Source organism: Mugil cephalus, chromosome 13 (genome assembly GCF_022458985.1).
Source record: "Mugil cephalus isolate CIBA_MC_2020 chromosome 13, CIBA_Mcephalus_1.1, whole genome shotgun sequence".
NCBI lineage: Eukaryota > Metazoa > Chordata > Actinopteri > Mugiliformes > Mugilidae > Mugil > Mugil cephalus.
This window is the reverse complement of record NC_061782.1, coordinates 21,132,210-21,154,412: the sequence shown is the minus strand read 5'-3', so window position 1 is coordinate 21,154,412 and position 22,203 is coordinate 21,132,210. Positions and strand designations below refer to the sequence as shown.

Below are 22,203 nucleotides of genomic sequence, written 5' to 3'. Positions count from 1 at the left end.
TATGTGAGCTTATTGTGGTCACTGTGTAAGAATTTGCTCTTGATAGCGCTATCGCGTTATCTTTTCCCAACAATTGGCACTGTTATGCCATACAAGTGCGGGTTTCCAGGTCAGTGAGACCCAGCAGTGTTGGTTTAGGTAACTGAGGCGGTCAAAGAGTGACCCCTGCCCCCCGACTCCGAACTCAATGGAAACCATGACTGCCGGGGTCAGCCACTATTTTCCTAATCAGTACACCGCTATCGCTAATCTATCCGCTTCTCGTTGAAGTATGGATCGAGTTTCACCCGACTTAGCAGGCGCGCACACTCGCCGTTTTCTTTTTCTTTTTTTTTTATTCATTCCCTCTCTCTCCTACAGTGGCACACTGCTGTTCCTAATACAAACTTTTGAATCATTGTAGTGATTGTTGGTAATAGCGGCTTTTGTAGTTGAATAGAGGAGAGGTTTGACCCCCACTCTCCCCCCCTCCCTCTTTTGCTCCCCCTCCTCCCTCTCCTCCACTGAACTCCCCTTTTTTTTTTTCCACCGGGGAGTGAATGCAAGGCGGCTGTTAGGATTCAACAAGTGATACAAAGAGGTGACCACGTGACTTGTGTGTTTCTTAGCCTCTTCATTATTGTGGTGGAATAACAAGTAGGGGTGATTATGATTAAGCAGCTCAAGGCCGGAGTGACTTCAAAGAATAGGAATGTCAGTAGCTTCTTGTGAGCCTTCATATATCTTTTATTTTTATACGAGGTTCTGGATTTGGTTGAGTTATTAGTTGTTCTTAAATCCTGCCATATTTGCTGGAAAGTAGTGTTTAGTGGAGCCGCGCTGTGTCACCGCTGCTCTGTTGTGATAGCCACAAGGTCCCAATTGCAAATAAAGTTCTGGGCTTGTGTCTCCTGTTACTTATGATGGGCTGCCATGTCTGTCCCCGAGGTCTGCTGTGGTTTCTTTGGCTAAGTAAACAATAACCTGGCTTAACACATGTGTACTTAGCTAATGGAAAGTTCCTCTCCCCCTTAACCCCCTGCAAGCCTCTGACAATGGCCACCGTCACAAACAGCCCGTCTCCAAGGAATCCGCCGAGAACATCCCAGCGCTGCGCCTGCGAGTCAAGCTAAGCTAGGCTAACGAAGAAACCACAGCAAAACATGTCATTAAGAAATTACGCCTGCCTTTTCATTCACTGCTGAAGAGGAGAAATATGCTTTGTTTGGGGTTGGATAGCGTGGAGGGGAGAGCACTCGAGTTGATGTTTTTGTTTGGATTTCAGCTCACAGAAAGTAAACAGGGTGTCTGTAGTGAGAGCTGAAGTGGAAGAGGCCACAGAGAAAGAAAATCAGTTTGTCAGTTTCCACGAGTGTCATCTAAATGGACTTTGAAAGCTCTGGTAATTATCTCAAACATGTAATTATCTTTGCTTGTCTCTACGAGGGTAACCCACCAGTTTTAAAAAGCCGATTGAAGAGTACCTGACGGCTATTCAGTGTAGCATACTTTACTTACTCAAGAGACCAAATCCAGTTTTCTCCCTCACCCCCTTCAGCAATTATAAGGTTATTTCTTCTTTCTTTGTCTATTGTGAAGAGTTAGGGAGGAAGGGGAGTGTGGAGCAGAATGGGAGGGAGCGAGGGGTCTTTTGCTCCCTTTTTTTTTTTTTCACCACGCATACCATTATCAGCCCCTCTTTTCATTTTGGAAGCACTAATATTGCAGCGAGGGGAGGAGAGGGGTGGAGAGAGCAGAGAAAGCAGAGGTAGTCGGGCAAGCACTTGCCTGGCCGGTTATCAGAGAGGCAGATCCTGCTTTATCTAGTCACAGTGCAAAGCAAAGTAAACAAGAGTTTACAATAGCTGGCCTTTCAGCCCCTTTCACTTACAGCTTTCCCACCAGCGTTCAGCTGAGTGGGAGAATGTGTCCGGACTCATTGCAGGCCATCTTGATGCTGCTGCTGCAACACATGGCATTCACGCCGATATCAACTCAGGAAAGTAGCATATTGCAAAGGTCAAAAACGGTGTTAAAGAAAACAACCACACAGAACAGAAGCACCAAAGAATTCTGGGGGATGGAGTAGCCCAACTGTCATCTTTGATTCAGATGTACCACCAGTGAAGAGGGAATGTGTGTGTGTGTGTGTGTGGTGGTGGGGGGGTTATTTGGATATTTATGTCTGTGCCGTTAAGTATGCACATATGATTATTTCCGCACGCTCACTGGCACAGGGTGAAAAGTAAATATCCATATCATCACAAAAGATATTTCAGAGTGAAGAAAGACGGGAGGGGTGGCGGAGCAAAGCACAACAACCTTAACCATTTTCTTTATTATTGCAAATGAATTGGCAAGGCAACATTTCTTGCATGAGTGCTTGTATGATATGGGGCCTGGCACAGCGAGAAAGGGAAGCCCCCTCTTGCATCTTAGACGCGGCACAATGAGAATGCATTGGATTGGAATGCCTCACCGATCATAGCGGAATCAGAATTTCCAGCAAGGAAAATCTTTTCATGGCGAATTAGAGTGGTGTAGGGAAGAAAAATGGTAATGAAAAAAAAGGAGAAGAAGAAGAAGAAAAAAAAAAGGTATGCATGGCTCAAAAACAGGGTTCCCTCGCTTAGGCGCGGCAGATTTAAGAACTTCAGCTAAAGCTAGGCAGAATAGAATGTGGAAAATTGAATTTACTAAACAATTAAGCATTGAATTAATCTACATCCTGCACGGCAGACAGCGAGCGAGACAGAGTTAAAGAGAGGGGGACAGAGGGAGAAAGAGGGAGAGAGAGAGAGAGACCACGGTGGCTCATTACGGGGACAGAATAAATCAAGTGTGTAGCTGTGTGTGCAGAGCGACAACTCTTTTCTTTCTCCTTGTTTCCTCAAGCTTTCTGTTTATGCATCTATTCATTTTGTGAATTTACATATCCCACACTTTTGAAGGTGGACCTCTTCATTGTGTGCTGCGACCTTGTTGGCCCAGGGTGTGTGTTTTCTGTTGCTGTGTGTCTTGTGGTCAAGGTGTGCGCTTTCGTTAAACAGGTACTCTGAGTACGGCAGATCTGTGAAGTGTTTGCACAAGGTAGATGAAAAGCGTTTGTACGCATGGGCGTGTGTGCGTACCAGCTAAGTGGCCAAAAAAAAAGTGTATTTGTGCATGGGTGTGCGCACACACGCTGCGCGACCTGTGTGCAGCGGCATGTGCGCGAGTGTGCGTGCGTGCGCGTACGGGTTGTGTGATCTCAGCCGTGTGTGTATTAATTGCGTGTTAGATCAGTGCCGGGCCTGTTCCATCCAAGGGCGGCCTGTGATTATAAATAAACTCCCCGTCCCCGTGGAGATGCCACCAGGCCCTGTCTCAGCCCCGCCCCGTTTCCCATGGGGCCTCAGTGGCCACCTCCCAGCAGGCAAAGCACTCTTTTGTTCAATTACAGCTAATGCAGTAGTTTGCCATTTCCCCCTCCACTTTCTAATTATATTTTCAAATGGAATTTGTTACAGAATTAAAACAAAAAGAACACAAAGAAAAAAAAACATATCCTTTTTGTTTGACATCCCCGGGGTACTGAGCTATTCTTTTTCACAGAGCCCTGAATAAACAAGTTCTGCTCATTTTTAAAAGCCGCACTTTTGGAGAAATTGGCAAAAGCCAGCGTTAACTGTTTGTACGCTGAGCATGTGGTCTGGATTACCTCACCTCTGATCTTCTCTGGAGTTACTCGGTCATGCACGGGTGTTTCATTTTTCAGTGTTCTACGGTCAGCAAAAAAGGATTTGTAAGAGGTGGAAAAAAAAAAAAAAAAAAAAGGATCCTCTTGGTATTTTATCCCCGTTACGATCAGCGTTTATCTACCCAATCACCGTCCTCGTCATGCCTTTGTGCAGTGACTTTCCTCTTTATTGCAAAGCCTCAAAGCCTAATTTGGAAAACAACGATTATATCGTCCATGTAAGCACCGGATTATAATTTCATAGCCCAGGAACATCAAACGAGCTCTAATAGAGCCCAAATGTGTTGAATTTGCTGACTTGTATTTTCTTTTCTGTTATTGTATTCCATCTACATTTTGTTTAAAACAAACCCTGTGTCATGAATTAATGTCTACTTTTTTATTATGCTAAACTCAACTACAAACCCTTCTCACAGCGACAGCGCCAGTTGTAGTATCCCAATTGAAACCAGTTGTTCGCCAGTGTGTTCCTCTCCTCTGCTCTGCTCTGCTCTCCTCTCTCCGTGTGGCTTTCTATCAGTCATTTCGTCGCAAGGCCCTAAAAGCGTGATGCAAACACCACATTGCCCCTTGATATCTGCTTCATTTGATTTCCCAGAGCAAAGATCGGCTCGTGCGGTCCGCGGAGGAGGCTCGATAAGTGTTTGCGTGCGTGCGTTTTGTTTGTTGCGTGCTCGTTTGCGACAGCGAGCTGTGTGTGCGATAAGACATTAGATTCCATTTCCCAGTATTCCGAAGTCTCTTCTCTCTCCTGTCCTCGGCATTAATGTTGCTTTTCAGAGGCACAGAGAGATAAGAAGCAACATCTGGTTTAGTTTCAATAGTATGTCGTGGCTTCGCGCAGAGCAGGGGGAGATTGCGTGTGTGTGTGTTTTTTTGTTTTTTTTGTTTGTTTTTTTTTTTGAGTGTACAGTATATGTGAGGTGACTTCATATGTTTCTCTCTTAATGAGTATTCGGTGTCTACCTACCTCTGCCTGGACAATATTTTCTCGTGTATGTGTGTGTGTGTGTGTGTGTGTGTCTCCTGCTTTTCCTCCTGTCTGGCCTCTTTGCTCTCTACAGCCCAGTGTGCAGCTGACACTCATCTGGTCTAAGACCTACACAGCTTACTATATATAAACCTGAGTCTCTCTTTTCTTGTCAGCTGCTTGTGTTAGACGGCACAAACTAGGAAGCTCAAACTAGTCTTGTTCAGTTCCAAACGAGTCGGTGATGTGACTAGTTTCTCTTTTAACTACGTCGGGTAGCGTAATATTTTGTTTGAGAAAAGACTGTGGGAAAACTTCTGCTTATTTGATTATGTCTCTGCCTTGGCTCTGCCGTCCGGGGTGAAATTTAATTCTACATTAAAAGGACTGGTCATCCATTTTTATTTATTTTTTTTTGTTTTGTTTCATTTTTTGGCATAACAGAGGCTTTATACTTATGTAGCAATACTTAAAGTTATTTACCTCTCTCCCCGTCCGCCTCTGGTCTGCTCTGCTCGGATGACATCACTCCCTGGCGCTCGCCGCAGCCTATCTTGACGTGTAGCTGTTTTGTATTTTCATCTGCTAGTGGTTTGAGCCAAATGGAGGCAGCCGTGGATTGCATGCCTCAGAAAGCTGGGAACTAATACAACATGTTCGCTCGCTATTCGTCTGGGCCTTTCTCTTCATCAAGTCCCAATAATTGTCATTCCATAAGACTGTTGCCGGGCCTCACACACAGTGGGAGTTGATGAATGGATTTCGCGTGGGATTTTGTGCTTAGGCGTACCGACGTTTGCAAAAGCCCATCATAAAATGAGGTTTAACAATTGCAAAAATAGGAAAGTTAAACTAACTTCCCGGCCTCTTTGTCCCGTCCCTGTCTTCAACAGACGTCCTGGAACAGAGATCATGACGACACGGCGTCCACGCGCTCCGGAGGCACACCGGGACCGTCCAGCGGTGGACACACATCGCACAGCGGGGACAACAGCAGCGAACAGGGTAAGAGACCACGAGGAGGAGGATTTGGGAGAGGATGAGGACAGATCAGGCGGAGATGGTGTGGTGGATGACTTGAGTCTGGCTGGAAAGTGGTTTCTGTCCTCCTGGTACCACCCTCGTCGCGCTCTTGTTTACCAGCAGATTTTTTTAAAAATACATTGCTAAAAACAACCCTTAACAGAAGCTGTTTGCATCAGTGGCAATCTATATTACTGTATAGTTAATGGGCTCAGGAGAACGTGAACATGGAAAATGCAAAATATCAATATAATTCATAAAAAAAATGAATTTCTTGATATTGTGTGTAGCCTTAAACTGAATGTTTCCAATAAATACTCCACCTTTGACCAGGCAACTCTGCTGAGCCTTGATGTGTACACATTCTGAGAAGATGTGTGTATTTGTGAGTTGAAGAGAAAAACAGCTGTGGGAGAATAGGCTGGTGGTGGTGGTGGTGGTGGCGGCGGCGGCGGCAGCGGTGGTGGTGGTGGGGTGGCGTTGCAAACAAACTGTAGGCAAAAAAGCAACTTCATATATTATTGAAGGCGATGTCAAGGCGAGCAGTTTGCAGGGTTGCCAGTGCCAGGAGGCAGAGCCTGGGTGGGAGCAGAGAGCGCCGCCATGCCTTCCACTCCAACGAGCAGCCATTTATATAGTCAACACACACATTCTGTGCTTCCTCTTTGTCTCTCCGTCCGTCTCACACTCGGCCTCATCGTCTCTCTTTCCGTCTTTTTCACGCACGCTCTCCGCTCCTTGGGACCGAGAGGTTAGACGGGAGTTCAGATAAAAATAAGAGATAGGCGGATGATGTGGAAGAGACGGACTGATAAAAAAAGAAGGTAAAATCACAGTGAAACGGGGGAAGACAAAGAGATATTGTGTAAGTGTGTGTGCACTCCTCTACCTCTGATGAGTAATGGTCTGGGGCAGCCAGGCGAGATCTGATTGGCCGCTCTAATGAGCGTGCTCTGTGCTGAGTTTGGGCTCCGGCTTCTGTGACCTTTGCCCTCTATTGACCAAACTGACACTTCATTTTTCACATCTTTCCAATTATAGACCCACTCCTTATGTTTGCCCGCCTCCTCTGATTCTCTCTCATCATCTCCCTCTCTCCTTACATTTCTGTTTCCCCAGCTTTCACTGGCTATTGAAGGTTTTTGTTTGTTGTTGAAGTTCATTAGAGGGTAAAATGTGGGGTAGTGTGTGTATAAAAGCGCATGCTATGAATGTGTATGAGTGACGGCGTGATGAATGAGGTGCTTTGATTTGTTTGAAGTATTCCAAGTTGGGAGCTAAGCATGATGCGTGTATGAGGGTATATGCAGGTACTGAGAGCTAAATTAGGGTTATTGAGACAAATGGTAGAATAACTGTGCTTCCTTGTTGCAAAGTTTGCCGGGAAGGGATAGTGGAAAAGTGAGAGCGGCCATGCTTTTTGGAATAAGCCTTTCAAAACTTATATAGGTGTAAAGTTTAGATGTCCATGTAATTTTGGCCTTGGTCTATTTTTGCAAATTTATTTTAAGCACTTCTAAAGCCTGCAGCTTTTCTGATGTGTGTGTTTGTGCCCACATAAACAATCCCTCACACACAGTATACAGAGCATCAGGACACAGTAACAAGACTAAATACCGGAGGACATCTTGGACTGGTTTCAGGTTTATATGGGTTAAGAGCTATCACTGCCACGTCATATTGGCTCCGGCTCATATTCTGTGTCAGTCTCTTGATAATCCCAGTAAGCTGGTTATTTATCGCTTTGGCACTTTGCTCGCTCTCTCCCAAACAGCTTCACCCTGTCGTCTCCCCTCCCTCTTTCATCTTCACATCCTCCCTCTCTTCTCCAGTTTTCCCTTGTCTCCCACCTACTCTCCCGTCTCTCTTTCATTTTTACTGTCAGTCGGCCTCTCTCTCCCTCTGTATCCCTGTGCTTTTCTCTCTCTCCTCCCCCTGTTTTCTTCAATGCCTCCCACTCGCTCTAAAACACCACCTTTGTTTATCCTTCCTCTTTCCCTTTCTCTCACCTCTCTTTGTTCCTTTTGCGCTCTCATTCCTCCCCATCTTTCCATTTCCCCGCTCTTCATGTTTTGGCATTTTCTTCTCGTTTTCCTGATTTTTTTTTTATTGTTTTCCCCCTTCACTCTTTTTTGCCCTTTCATTACTTATTTTCTCGTCTGATTTTTTTTCTTTTAGTTTCATCCTACTTTTTCAATGGTCACTTCCTTCCTATTTCTTCTCCGCCATTGCTCTCTTTCTTTCTCCAACCTTTTCCTTGTTTCATTTTCTCTCTTATCACTTCCTCGTGTTTTACCTAGCTCTTTCTTTCTCCTACCTTTTACAGATTGCTTTTCTCACTGACCTTTCTCCCTTTTGCCTGTAGAGCTGCACAGCTAATGGCCATCTTTCTCTGCTTTACTTATTCGCTCCCTTTTCTGCTCATCCATCCTTCAGTCCACCCCCTTTGCTCCTTCTCCCCAGTCTATCAATCCGCACCCTCACATGTTCCATACCTCCTCTTGCACTCAATCTTTCTGTAATTCCTCCCCTCTTGTCTCTCTCTCATCTCCTCCACGTCCATCCCTCCATCGTGCTCCCCCTCCAGCAGGCCAGAACAGCTCAGAGGAGGGATGCGGGATGGTCGGGGGCCTTTAACTAGTGAACTCTCCTCTCTCAGCCTTTTTTCCGAGGCTATTCCTGAGACAAGCACATGCTCTGCAATGTCCTCTTTTCTTAATGGTTCACTGCCCACTGGTATAAAAAAATTCTGTCTCTACCCGGAAGTGTAGTCTCACTCTGACATCCCAGAGCTGTAGGAGCCGCGAGGAGGTCTCTGCATTACGTAAGATCAGAGGTCACTATGTGAATGTTGTTGAGCTCAATTAGTGGGAAAAATATTCCTCCCAAAGTACCTGATAATGAGATAATGTATTTTTTAACAACATGGTTAGTGATAACTCTTAAAACAGCAGATGTTTTGCAGTGTCACGTTGACAATGTGACAAAAAATCTTTTTATTTTTGCATGTGGTGACAATGCTTCATTCTTAGTTTATGATGTTTATGCTTCGACCACAATGGCGATGGTATTTTTTAGCACTAAATTCCATTGGCAGTTAAAAAAAAAAAAAAAAAAAAAATAGAGGGAGGATCACATTTGCTTCACATATGTCATTAAAAACAGTCTTGAGTGTCTTCTTTCTCCCTGAAGAGCAGACAAAGAAGAACGCCTCGTATTTTTCTCCTCTCTTTCTCTGGGAGATCTTTGTAAACATCCAGCAAGCGTCGACAAGAATAGTCAGAGAGCAACGCTGTAGTTAATTAGTCCCACTCTATTAGTCCAGCTGTTTGCTAGCTAGTTCCTACCAACAGCCCCCTTTGTTTAATACCCAGAAGCCCTCTGGAGAAGCCTCTCTGCAGCCTTGGATCATGCGTTTCTGTGAAAAGTAATGCTCGAAGGGCAGAGGAAAAGCTAACAGATCATATATGCCTGCAATGGTGGGGTGTCCCTCATGGACACGAGCGGGCCTTCTCTTTTTCTCCCAGTATAAAGTACTCCTCTTTGCCTGTGTGAATTTGTAAGGACACCCCTTGGCTTCTCCGAGGGCCTGGCATGCGAAGGAAACAGAATAACATTCAGGCAGTGAATCAGGCAGCTGCAGCGATGTGGATGCGAGTCGAGCAGAGGAGCAGAGGAGAGTGTTTGCTCTGTTTTTGAAAACTACAGGGTTTCCTTCTCTGCTTGTCAGAAACATCCAGGGAGTGAGGCGATGACTGGAGATATTAGATATGTATCACCAATTACCCGACCAATTGTAAAGAGCACAGTGCACTGCGCCAAGACAAATAGCTCCCTGTAAGGCTATGTGTTAGTGTCTGCATACATTTCAAGTGTCTGAGCAGTGGCCTGAGATTTTGGCTTGTTGTGTGATATCGGACTCTGAGGTTTTGTTTATTATTTCGTTGAGTGTATTTGGAACTTTGCTCTCTGACCAACAATGTTCATAGCCTAATGTAGCGGTTTAATTTTTATGTTGGCAAGGTTTGGTTGACTTTCAACTAATCGCTTTGTCATTACGTTAGAGTCAGTGTTATGAATGATATGGATGAACACAAACTTCTAAAGTCAAACAATTAAAATCAGAAATAATCTGTGACTAGAGAAGGAAACATTGGTGTGACCCAGCTGGGATGAACACAGTAGAGGATGTTGGCCTTGGCCCTGCCTCTTCTTGAGGATGTGGCTCTAAAGCTATTTGGATAGTCAACCTTCCTGGTTTGATATGGATTTGAATATCATGTCCTGGCACAGCTGCAGCCCGTTCATTGCAAATCACTGTATATAAACTTCACTGGCGGTGAATTCCCTTCGATTGGGCCGGAATATTCCTGATGTTGACATCCTTTCATTCATCCACCCTCCAACCTCTGCGCCCTCAAACAAGGTCAGACCACAGAGGAGCTGCTCATTGGGCACTCTGCAGGGCCAGGGTGGGCACACGGGGACGTGGACAGGGGCAGCAGGCAATCAGCAGCCGGCTCGCGCTCATCCAATCGCTCGCCTTCACGTGGCTCCCTCAAAGTCACCAATTAATTGGTCCGATTGTCCAGTAGACTGGAAGAGAGAACTGTGTGTGTCTGTGTGATATATTGCCCTGCTTGACCAGCTCTTCTCTTCCAGTAGTTCATGCTCCCTTCTGTCTTTTGTTTCAAATTTTCACTTAAGGTCATGAGAGGATCAGATGCACTTGAATGAGTAAGTAAATCAAATGTAAAAAAAAAAAGAATTGTGTGTGTTTATGCACTGCACACTGTATGTGCCACACATAAATCACTGCCTTTCGCCTCCATATCCAAGAGCATTACAATGCATAAATTTCAATAAACAGAAACATACACCTTAAGAGAAACTGTATTTCATACCCGCATATTTTTGAGTGTGTGTTGTCTAGACGTCGTCTAGACGTTATCATTGAAGATCCTCGTTCCAGTAATTGTCTTACTGGTGTCCAGCTTTACCGGTAATCTCTTTAAAAGTGAGGCTCTGTGGGTAGATAAAAGGTATGTGGCTCCCTTGATTAGACTGCAGTCGGTATTACTGGAGGTGGAGGTACAGTAGCTGGCAGACACAAACAGGATTCTCTCTTTGATTTCTTCACAGCTTGAACACAGGGAAAAAGAATGAGGAAAAAGATAAAAGTGGAAGGGAAAGGCAGAAAGAAACAAAGCAAAACGCCAGATATGGAGGAATGGACAGAGCCTTTTTGGCGAATGCTGTGAAAGCATTTTGAGGCACTAAGCGTGGAGGAGTGTGTCTATACGTGTGTGTAAATTCTATAGTGAGTGAGAAAAACAGAAAGACAGAGCAGTTACCCCTGATTAGTGTGTTAAGTGCTCCTGAGTGTTGTTCGGGAGTCGATAGAAGCGCACACGCCGCGGCGCGCGGACAGCAGCGTCTCCTCTGCCGGTCCACAGGTGAAAGAGTTGTTCCCGGACCACCTTAAGCCCATTCGACGAGGCGGTTAATGCAAAGTGTGTCGGTGCATTTAAAAGCAGTTTTATATCTGCAGGGTCGCAAGAGCATAAACCCTTACTTTCTGTTCACATGTTGTTTAAAAGATGAATTTGAAGGACGCGCTGCGGTAATTACCTTGAGAAAATATCCCTCAACAACTCAGCGTTGCCGGTAGCAGTGTTTATTCAGCCTCAACTGGATTTAGTGCATCTCAAACATTATTATCTGCGGTTACCTGGGAAAAGAGATGTTTGGCCTTTCAGTGTCCAATCACGACCTCCATCTCTCAGATTCACTAAGATCTTTACGACCTCCTTCTATCTGTGCGGCTGACGCTTCAGCCAACATGTAGCGACTCGCCTCGCAGAAAATGATAGCCCTTGATGACTTTTTACAGCCCCATAGGCAATAAGCAAACTCGGAGTGGCCTGAGTTTGCCCCTCTCAAAAAAGAGGAAATTGTATCAGGTTCCCACAGTGAGGGGCCAGTTTGCTTTTAGGATTAAGGCTGGTGTTACAGAGCCGCTGAGGTCATGAGGAAGAAAGGGTCTGAAACACAAGTAAACAAAGCGATTTCCTCCCCCCTGCATCCTTTCGTACATGGAATGATGTGCTTTATCAATCAGGTTTCAGCTTTATTGGCTGGAGTGAGCCCCTCATGTGTGAGAAGCAATAGTCATAAAACCATTTGATAAGATGTCAGAGTCTATTTGACTTTGGGAGTTATGTGCCGTGTGTCGCTTAGTGCGTTATCACTTTTAGCGTCTTATTTGTACATATTGTCCCTTTCTTCTCCCCATCACGTCAGTGTCTTTCAATTTCCTCTTTTTATGTCTTTGTTCTTGTCATGTCCTCATTTCTGTGAGAATCTTTGGTGGAGTCACTGCGACATTTTCAAGGTGGATAAAACGTTTCCTCCTCTGTCTGTTACCCCGAGTCTCCCTTGCATTCATTCAGTCTGCATCTCTTTCTGTCCGTTGGTTACATGTGGGCATGTTTGCATGACCAAAGAAATGCAAAGTCTTGCCCAGACCATTACAATACGCCTTGTGTGCACAATTTACATGAAATACATATTCATTCATGACATGCTTGCACCAAATAGCTTCTACCTCCTTTACCCACTGCCTCGCATATGCCTCCACTCCGTCTTTGTGCTCACTTAGAATGTGTGCTGTTCAGAAAGTTTTAAATAACAGCGCTGCTGTCGTTTATGTCTCATTTATTTTCTCATAAAGTCGCCGGTGTTTCCTTCTGTCTCCCTTATTTTATCTATAAATGCACTTGGATCAGATCATGGAGTTTTTTCGCTGCTGCTCCAAGAAAAAAAAAAAAAAAAAAAAAGAGGTTCTAGTTCATTTGCTCCGCTGAGGGAGTGCAAGCGGGAGGGAAATGTATCTTTAGCTCCTATGTTATAATTGTGGCACACTAATGATGTAGACACATTCTCACTGTCTGTTTACAGGAAGCGCTCTTCTTTAATTTGTGACTGGCGTGAATTCCAAATGATTATATCTAATTACTGGTGTTTGCTAAAAGATACTATTTACATACTCTTTTAGATGTCTCTTGTGTGTCAGGGTGGGGAGATTGTGATAAAACGAGTTCAATGTGTAAAGGTGGTAAAGACTTGAAGATATATCTATCTGCGGCATATTTCTATCTGTCGGAACTTAGGACGAGTACTTTTTCACATGTGATCTGTGTGTTTCAAATCAGCGCTTCTGAATTCAAGATCCTGTTTGAATACTATTAACTCATTTCCCGCTACATTTCTGTACAAAGCAGCATAATATACGCTATTTGGTGTAATTATTTCTTACGAGAAGATACGCCTTTTTGCCAAATTCCTAGACGTGCCCCTTTGGAAATAAATTCCTGATTTGCAAATGTAAACAAGTTGAAATGCGGTCGTGCACTTGTCATGCAAATGGTTAGGGAAAAAGGTGGAAGCGTGCTCATTCACTTGTAAAATTTTGTGTGTGTGTGTGTGTGTGTGTGTGTGTGTGTGTGGAAGGCCTTGTGTTCATGCCATGACAAACTTATCGTAGTGCAAAGTGGTGACGAATTTGGAATTTGTCACCAGTTTTCATTCCTCACGTTGTCTGTTTCCAATTAAGCTTCAAATTGCTTGGAATCACAACACACACTGGCCCAAACACACACATGCAAGCTCCACCAGAGAGAAAATGCCCCAAAATCCTAATGGTGGCAGAACACGTCCATATGGAATCTGACAGTTAACTCCCAGCAACTCATGGCTGATGTGTCACAACCCTTTATATCTGCCTCATAAAACCACCTTAAACTCTCCTCCTTCTGTCTTTGCATTCCTCTCACTGCTGACTGTAGCTCCCTCCTGGTGCTCCTCCTCCTCCTTCTTCTCCTTCTCCTTCTCCTCACTTGAAAAGGAGCTGAGCTCAGGGCCCAGGAGGCCTCTGATCAGATAGATGTTAACTTTTCAGGGAAAACCCTGATAGCAGACTGGAGGACTGGAGAATTCAAGCAGTCACCTCTGCTACCGGATGAGTGAAAGACCAGATGAGCTTTTCAAGTGTCATGTAGGAAAAATATCCAATTAACGCGTTATCTGCCTTATATATTTTATTTTTTACAGTGTAAAACGCATATGGAAGAGATATAATTTCAGAAATTAGTTGAGAATTAGAGGATGGAGAGAGGTGGATTGGGAGGGGGAGGGGACAGTGAGGAGATGGGGTATTAGCACTTTGTTCAGGGGAGAAGCATTGTTTGGCCCCTTGGCACACACACAAATAAGCAACTCACACAGACACACATGCACCAACGTTTATTTAAGCTTTTGATAAAGAGATTAGGCCCATCATCCTACACTCTTAAGCTAGCCAAGGGGGTCCATGTTCAGGAAATCCTGGCTTTCCTGACATATAGGCTTATGGCTCCAGCAATACGATGTTGACACAACCTGCACTCATTATTTTAGCACGAATTTGATCTTAAAATCACTGTTATATTTTGTGAAAAGTTTAACGTAAATGGGAAAGAGACGGTTGCAGCATGAGGGAATAAGAAGGTATGGGATGTAGTAGTCGTGCCAACTGGGCTGTACTTTTTTTTCTTTATTATTAGCCGTATCACAGTGGTTGGAGTCCAGCTTAAAGCTACAAACAGTGAAGTGCTAATTTTAGCCTCCAAAGAGGATAAGGATAAATAGCTTGCTGCCAGTTTGCCATATGGTCCCCTGCCGATTATATTGTGTCAGGAATATTTTCACCCTTCCCCCACTCTCACATATACACGCAAACATTCTCCCGTGTACACAAACACATTCGAGTATCTGCTGTTTCGTAATTTATATGAAGTCGGGACGGGGGTTTATATCAACGTATAAATCTCACACCTTGTTTTTATTTTGTATCGTTAATCGCTTAGTAAGAATAGAAACAGATGTCATACTGAGACTGTAATGTTCAGGCAGGACACTGTTGTTGTGGCCTCGGTCTGCAGTCTTCTTTTCATCCAATACTATAGCTTCCAGCTGCAAGGTAACATTTGGCCCCTTCTGTAATCTTCTGCAACTTGGTTTATATTCTCACTTGTAAATATGAGCCCCGCCGAAGAATCAAAACGAGTCCCTCTGCATCAACACATATGCATATGTTCGCATGTAAATGCAACACACACTCTCACAGCTACTCTCCATTATTCTCTCACTCTCTCCCTCAAATTGAAATAATTCAATTTATGGACACAGTTCCAGACCTCCCTGGCTAAGACCATTATGCATGGAGCCCCTCCTTTTCTAACAAAAGAAGGGGAGAATTTACCAGCCGGCTCTCCAAACGACACCCGCACAAAGCCAATTTCATGCCAAGGAAACACCAGCAGAAGCGCCAGTTTTGGTCACAACTTGCATCCCTGTGGATTTTCTTTATTATTGGATATGGGTCGATGCTACTTTAATTTTTTGTAAGGGCTTATTTTCTAACCCCTAAGTGACACATGCAACTCCTCTTGATTCTAAAATTCAAACCTGGCTTCTACACAGGTGTTCATTAGTATAAAAGTGAATAAAATTAGACTTTTTGTGTTTGATTTTTGTCACAGATGTGATCCCTATGACTAGGTGTTGCAGTTATACTGAACACCTGCCTGCTCAGACACGTTGCTTCAGTTTAAACATGCTTGATAAAATGGTAAAGATGGGAAATACCCATGACAGTTTTGTGAGGCCGGGTCGCCTGATGTGCAATAAGTTGGAAGTAAAAAGTGCATTTAAAGTAAATCAATTGGGCCAAAGCTTGACCCAAGGGTGACCCAGACCAAACATGCTGCCCCCAGAGGCCCCTTCCCCTCGGTCCCTTTGACATGGATACCTGCTATAGGATTGGACTCAGAGATAAAGACCCCAGCAAGCTTTGAGTTTAGAGAGAGAGGAAAGAGAAGGCCAGATAACAAATACCTGTAGATAGACACAAGAGCAGCAGGGTGGGCTGGAGGGCAACATGGGCGTTTACTTTGTGTGTTTGCAGAGAAACACAAAGCATGCCACTTGCGGTACACACACTTGTGAACACACACATTTGGCTGTAACCTGATCGACCCTTTTCACTCCAAGCCAGTGTAACTGAAAGAGATGAGCAGGGACTCGGGGCAGAGATTCTCACTAGTGATAACCTTTGGAGTAGAGGTTTTAGAGGCAGTGTTTAACACAAGCACACAAACTGCATTTATATATTGTGCACACTAGCTCCCCAGGGTAGTCCCAGGTCTTTGTTCCACTGAGATTCTCTTAAGCAGCAGAGAGGTCATACTCCTACAGGAAGTCACCCCCAGAGAGGGCTGCCTCTTTCAGGAAGTGACTTGGTGGGGCTGTGGGGCGAGAGCGCCAGCGTCCACGGGGGGCATATCACCCCCGTCCACATGGACCCATTCTCAACAGGAAGTAGGCCGATGCGAACCCACTCACTTCCTCTTCCTCTGCCCAAGTCCCAAAAGTCTTATCAGGGCTGCGTATGGGTACGCTGATAGGACTACAAATCCCCCACATCCCCGCAACACCACATCCTGTCCTTATCAAGGACATGACGAGGTGGAAGAAGTGGAGATGCAGCATTCATTCGTAGGGAGAATCCTTAAGGTTAACGTAATACTTCAGCTTTTGAAACAGAGGAGTTAATGCAGGCGTCTTTAAGGAAGTATCCAACGTTCAAAATGTGATACACTTTAACTCCAACATCAGCTCTGTTTACTCATCTGAAATTTGCCTAAACCCCATAATGTAAATCCAACAACTCAGCGACCGAAAGTATTTAAACAGAGTATGTTGAAGCTCTGATAAAGACTTATTCTGTTTTTCTAACCACCCCCTCAGTAACCTGAGCTTGTGGGTCCAGAACATATTATACTCCCTCATAATACTTAAACCTTCTGTTATTCCAAAAAAAAAAAAAAAAAAACCTCACTGGAAGCTAATGCGCTATTATTAGCGAGCACCACCGCAGGGTTAACGTGCCTGCATTATCTAACTACATATTGCAATTTGGCTGGCACTGATAGGTTAGAATGAGTGGGAAAATCCATGTGTATTAAGTGTTTATCAGAGGCTGTGCCGTTCAGATAGTTAGAAAGCAGACAGGGCTATATGTGGTAGCTCCGAAAAACAGGGGAACAGTCTTTTGGTTAATTAAGCTACTCACCAAACATGGAGCCATGTTCACAGACTAGTTGCTGGTGCTGAAATGATACATTTCCACTTCACTTTAGTTTATCTGATCGGCGGTTTTGACAGTATAGTTGAAGTTAAACAAGTTATGTGACATCTTATTACAGGGCTCTTGAAAGATTAATGTGAGCTTGTTGAAAAGGTTTCTTGATGGTTCATTAAAGGGCTTCTGTGACTATAGCTAGTATTCTCTTGTTGAATGTACCATGTATAGATATATACTGAATGTTAGCCCACAACAAAGTCAAATAGGATGTTTTTCCTTCAGATTAGCTGAAGGTTCCCTCTCTTTGTCCCGTGTCTCCATTGAAGGACTTTGGAACGCCCTTCAGCACATCAGCTGACTTTTGGAAAGGACCGCCGAGCCATTGTACTGTTAAGTGCTCTTAGCTTTTTGTTAAAGTCCTTGTCCTCTCTGCTTCCCTTCCCCCTTCCCCTCTTCTTCCATAGTCCATTTGACTCCCTCTCTCTCTGTCAGTTCACTGCGCGCCGAGTTTGACTGAAGCTCGGTGAGTCGGAGGTGTCAAAAGCCATCTCTGACGCAGTGAAACAATTGAGAGTTAAGAGTGAGAAAGCAGTGAAAGAGACACAATGTCAGGAATCTTAACCATTTTGTGTGTTTGTGTATGTGTGCGTGAGAGGACTTCCCTTCAATGAAGTGAAGGATCTTTGGGCCCCCCTCACAAGTGCTCCCATTTGAACTGAGCCTGGCCCTCTATCTTCAGGTTAGAAGAAAAAAAAAAAAAGAAAACGGCAACACAAAGGCAAGAGAGGAAAAATCAATAGTTACACAGCAAAAGTGCTCAACATGAAAGGGTGAATTCATCGCCCTACACTTTCATTTTAGCTTGTACCGTCTGTCTCTTTCCTCCTCATTCTTTCTCTCTCGACTGATCTGGAAGTGGGAATAAAAGGCAGCCTGTGTGTGCGTGTGTGTGTGTGTGTGTGTTGTTGTGTGCGTGGAGGCATACTGCTGTTTAATGTCGTGTCGGTGCCCCGCGCTCGAGGCAGTTTCCGGCGTGTCAGGCAGCCTGTGGTGATGACCCTTTACGGGAAAATGGCACAGAGAGAGCAGTCACATTTACACTGACATTTTTGCCATCACCTATGGCTATGTCAACAGGCCTGATCCCTCACCCCCCCCCCCATAGCCAACAGAGGATGGGCCTCAGCCACAACACACAGGAGAACAAGAACACTTGTGCAGGGAAAAAGACCATTAACACAGGTCTCATATTCACTATTTTATAAAAGGTTAAGCATTTGGTCTCTCAAATGTCATTGACAAATACTTGGCACAAAGCTTTGTCTTTCGTACACTGAGCGGCCAACTTCTGCTGTAAAATTGACAAATTAATATACCTATCCAACACTTTCATGTTTTGCATTCATATTTTTTTGATAACATGAAATGCGTGGGAAAGCATGCAACGTCTGTTTACATTCAATATGACTACTGACAACGATGCACTTAAGGCACTCCAGTAAAAGACACATAAATCACCCAGACCTGAGGTTTTGACACTTTTAATTTACTCCTCTGTTTTTTTTTTTCTTTTTTTGTTGTTGGTAAAACACATTCCCTCTCCCTGACTTCCTGATCCTCTCCGCATCAGATCACCGCAAATGAAATAATTGCTTGAAACTTGGCTCAGATTCTCACAACAATAAGTCTCCATTGTGCTTTAATTACAAATAACCTTTGTAAATGATTCACCAGTTACTGTCATTATTGGGTCTGTCTGTGCCGATCCACAAAACTGTCATCATTCAAAAGAACTGGCTTTGTTATTGCAAAGCACTTGTTGTTTACTGTAATTACTTCAATGGAAATGTCTTTGATTACAGGACGCAATCACTTACGGTACCTCTCCCCTGGTTGTTAACCTGGCAAGCGCCATTTTTTTTCTTTTGTAGTAATGATAACTTTCTCTGTCTCTGCCTAATCTAGTTATTCATGCTGCTGTCACTAGTGTATGTTCTACACAGATTAATCTATGCTTGGGAGTGATGTTATCCCTGGAGTTTTGAGCAAAGATCTTAAAACAGAGGAAAGTGTCTCTGGCAAAGGCAGGAAGGGAAGTCTAGACTAGCCATATTGTTTTGTCGACAGCGCATGTCATTATCCACAGAATAGTCGTGGGGGATTTCTCTCCATCTCTCCTCCTCGGGAATAAAAGGGAGGCGAAACAGCATTGGTCACAGAGAGTTTTTTGTATTGAAGTTTGTGTGTCCGTGTGTGTGTGTGTGTGTGTGTGTGTGTGTGTGTGTGTGTGTGTGTGTGTGTGTGTGTGTGTGTTGATTTAGAATACTTTGGTAGTCATTACTGAAAACGTGCCCCTTTTACAATGTCCTAGGAAATGGGGGTATGCGAGTGTGTTTTTGGTGTAGTAAAGGACGCTTTTGAAAAAGTGCCCCTACTTGGGAATTGCGTTGCAAGGAATTCCTGCATGTTCAGAATATTTGGAGGTGGGAGGGGCCTCTGAAGCCATGCAAAGGGAACCCCCACTGCCTGCAACCCCCTTGTAGTCCTCCTCCCCAAGTCTATAGCTTATGAATGGCCTGAATACAATAAACGCCACTTTTTTTTTTCTTTTCTCCCTCCCTCTTGTGAGCCCATCTTTACCCCTCTGAGGATTTCTGGGAATGTAATGTATGTGTGTTTGTGTGAGAGTGTGTGTCTGTGTGAGTTGCAGGGGGAGAAAGAGTGAGAGGGAGAGCACTTTAGTGACTGTACACCAGCAAGTGTGCGTGCACTTTGTGTATCATGTTTTGACTGTGTGTATGTATGAATTTCTCGCCTGCTGATATAAGAGGTGTGTGTCCCATGTGGAATGGGCCCTGAGGCCTGGGCATTGCCCGGACTGCTAACCCAGGGTCATGTGAGCTTTCTCGGGTGTGAAACTCTAGGAGTGGCCTTTGAGAGATCAGCTCCAGGTCACTTGCACTCACAGCGAAATACACACATACACACACTCTCTCTTGCAACAAATAGCCCTTAGACTAAACGCACTGTCATAAACTCAAAAGACCTGTCTGCACTCTTTTTGCCTCTCTGTCCATCCACAGCCTATAAAACCTTGCAAAAACATCTCACAGTATCCTCCAAAAACGTTTGGCCATCTGTGAATGATTCCTCACACAGGATCCCACTCATGACATCTGGCACAAAGCTAATATTCATAACCCTTACTTCTCATCTCAGCAGTGCTTCTATGGAGAAAAAAAAAATTATTAGAAAGCTAAATGTCATAATTCTCCCACATTGCGCCAGGAGCGACGTGTCTGACAAGATCACTGTTCGCAGATGAATGACTGTGATTCTGCGGCTGTTAATTTGCCAGGCAGCAGAAAAATAGCCGACACCTCTGAATGGCACGTGTGCCCAAACGCAGGGGGCAGGTAGTACCAGTGTCGGTCTTATGCTGAGAGATGGTTCATAATCAGATCATAACAGATTAGCCTAGATACTGCTTGATAATGTCAGGGTACGCCTTGAGACAGAGAGATGTAGATGAGTGAAAAAGACACAAGAGAGGGAGAAGAAGAAGCAGAGGAGATGAAGCTCAATTTGTTCTCACTAGTTGAAGAGGTCGGCTGAAACCATAAAGACTGCAGATAAAAGCAAACCTTGACTTTACCCCAACTTTTAATGACATTTTATTTGTGAAGCATGATTTACCGTCGTTTGATGGAAAAGTTCAAACCTACTGTGAAAAGAGATAACAGTGCCTCATTCCCAATACTGTGCAAATGTCCTCCAATGAAACTCCACAGTCCAGCAGACAGAGGGAAAGAGGGGAGGAAAAGTAATGAAGTAGGAAGGAGGAGAATCCAAGAATGAAACATGAAGTGGCAGAAAGGCTTAAATAAAAGCCACTGAAGCTGAATGAACGCAGAAGTGTCTGTTTTGCTAATACTAACGAGGCTAGTGGATATGCATGAAGAAAGCCAACCTAATTTTTACGTCATTATCTGTTTTGCTCACAGCACATGTGTGTGTGTGTGTGCTGTGTGCAAGTGTGTATTTGTGTATACAGCGTGCGAGGGGACTGATAAAATATTCCTTCCCTTGGTTGGCCCCGGGGCATTTCAACTGCCCCTGGCTCCTTCCAGTCAGTGGCCTGCTCCTAATTGCCACACACACACACACACACACACACACGCACACACACACACACACACACACACACACACACACACACACACAGAGAGAGAGCTTCTGTGGATGGAAACACACATGCATAAAGAAAGGCAGAGATAGACACACATACAGACGAGTGCACATCCATGCATGCATACATTCTTCACACACAAACATGCGCCCCCACTGTCCCGCATTGATTCTGCCCCTCCCCCTCGCTCTAACTAGTTGCAAAGACGTTGTCATGGCTGATCAGTGGGCCAGGCCCAGAGTTGTGCCTATGGCTTTTCCTTGTGGGGAGACTGGAGCTCGCTAGCTTAGCTTCCCCACACTCATGCAGCAATAGGGTTGCAGCCCGCTGATGCTTTTAATGAGGCTGGCAGCCGGTGTGCGGTGAGTGACTGACTGACTCGTTGGGTGACTGGCTCACCAGCTACCTGGTCAGGTATCAGCACTGGTCAAATATTCTCTGCCCATCAAGCGTATCTTGATCCAAAGTGACACCACGATTCAGTTTATTGAGCATCCCAACGATGCCAAAGTCATCAACTTGGTGAAAGAATCAAGATATGGCAATGTCATATTGTCCAACATTTTCCTGTGATACTATCATAGAAATTGTTGCCTTACCTAAGAATTAACTCCTCACATTAGCTCTGTTCACACTACCTTACTTCTTCTGTCTACTGTCACATTCAGAGTGGACTACAAGCATCTGTTGTGCAATTCAACATGTACTGTAATGAGCACTGAATGTTGAGAAATGTTCAAACAGATCTCTTTGACTACAGAGTAAACTACCACAACAGGGATCACCACCGATTCAGTGTGCGCTTGTTAGCTTGTTGTCAGCTTTATCCATTTGGAAGAGCTTTTCTGAAAAGATGTGTTTTGGTGTTTGCTTCACAGGCCTAGAAACAGGATAAAAAAGTGTCACAACAACTGACTGTTATGTGTCTGATTCTTTTTTTTTTCTTTCAACGGATTAAGTCAAGTGTGCCACAGCATCCCCTCTCCTTCCTACCCATTATTTTCTCCTTCTTCGTCGCCCCAGTCAGCTCGAGTTTGAGGTTCCACTATTTCCATACTCGCTGAACGTCCCTCCCCCTTTCCTTGCGCTCCGTCACTATCTCTAACTCGCCTTCTTTC

The 22,203-nt window shown here is 44.4% G+C and overlaps 1 protein-coding gene across 1 annotated transcript in view; it reads left to right on the top strand.

The window, feature by feature from the left end:
• meis1b (Meis homeobox 1 b) overlaps positions 1-22,203 on the top strand; it is a 75,475-nt gene that overhangs the window by 9,634 nt on the left and 43,638 nt on the right. The window contains exon 7 of the mRNA XM_047602183.1: positions 5,582-5,693. Within this exon, the coding sequence (XP_047458139.1) occupies positions 5,582-5,693 (112 nt within the window). The remainder of the gene's footprint in view (positions 1-5,581; positions 5,694-22,203) is intronic.